Source organism: Perkinsus marinus (assembly GCF_000006405.1).
Source record: "Perkinsus marinus ATCC 50983 genomic scaffold scf_1104296972026, whole genome shotgun sequence".
NCBI lineage: Eukaryota > Perkinsozoa > Perkinsida > Perkinsidae > Perkinsus > Perkinsus marinus.
Genome location: NW_003201904.1, coordinates 1 through 904, shown reverse-complemented (window position 1 = coordinate 904; position 904 = coordinate 1). Strand labels below are relative to the sequence as shown.

General features: G+C 44.9%; 1 protein-coding gene across 1 annotated transcript; it reads left to right on the top strand.

The window, feature by feature from the left end:
- Positions 1–6: 6 nt before the first annotated feature.
- On the top strand, positions 7–515 carry Pmar_PMAR029428 (conserved hypothetical protein; the record flags this gene model as incomplete). Its single annotated transcript, XM_002766733.1, has 4 exons — positions 7–73; positions 129–199; positions 248–377; positions 426–515. Coding segments are annotated over 4 exons (358 nt in total), but the record flags the coding sequence as incomplete, so codon positions are not given.
- Positions 516–904: the final 389 nt, after the last annotated feature.

Below are 904 nucleotides of genomic sequence, written 5' to 3'. Positions count from 1 at the left end.
TTGAAGATGAGGCCACAGCGATTGCCGAAGAAGTCTCTGGTCGATACCTACCCGGAGATCATGAAGGAGGGAGGTAATGGTAGTTATAATGACAGGTGTGGGATTCGAACCTGGGTGCATCGGTGTAGGGGAGGAAGCTGTACATATGGTTGACTCGTTGGTCCAATTTGACCCTGAGAAGAGACTTACTGTTGAGGAGGTCTGCGGGACTCAAGAAGCGCGGTCGTCCCCACTTTTGGTCATTCAGGCGATATCGGACCCGTTCATGGAACAGTTGCATGACCCTAACGACGAGCCGGTGTTTGAGAGCGGCCCTGTAGATCCTCAGGAATTCGCCTTCGAGAGACGGAAGGTCGATCGTGATATGCTCAGGAGCGGTAGTACTGACTGGCACATTGTAGTTAATATGCTGTTGTTATTGTTAGAGCTACTCAAGGAGGTATTTTGGTATCATCCACATCTCGGCGAGGCGGGTTTGGGTCCATTAAGGTCATCCTATGATACGCCTTCTACAGGTGAGGAAGTGGTCCTTTTATAATAAAAGGACATAGTGAATAGAAGTTTTACTCACTATGTTCTCCTATAGTGTAGCCACTCTGACTAGTATTCTACTCAATGCTTATCAATATGTGTATGTTAGGATTAGATAACTCAACAAGAGTTATAAACAAGTGGTTCTTAACTAATGATCAATACAGTAATCATAAAGTATACGCTAGGCTAGCAAGGGAGACTAGTATCACAAGAATCTAAAAGTACAGAAGACACTTGTGTACAATATTTCCTCACAGTGTACTACGGACGTATGTACTGGAGTAATTGTTGAGAAAGACTGCAAAACACACAGTGCTGTACCACAGAACGTATAGGGTGTGCACGCTCCGTCTTACACTAAATGTGGAAG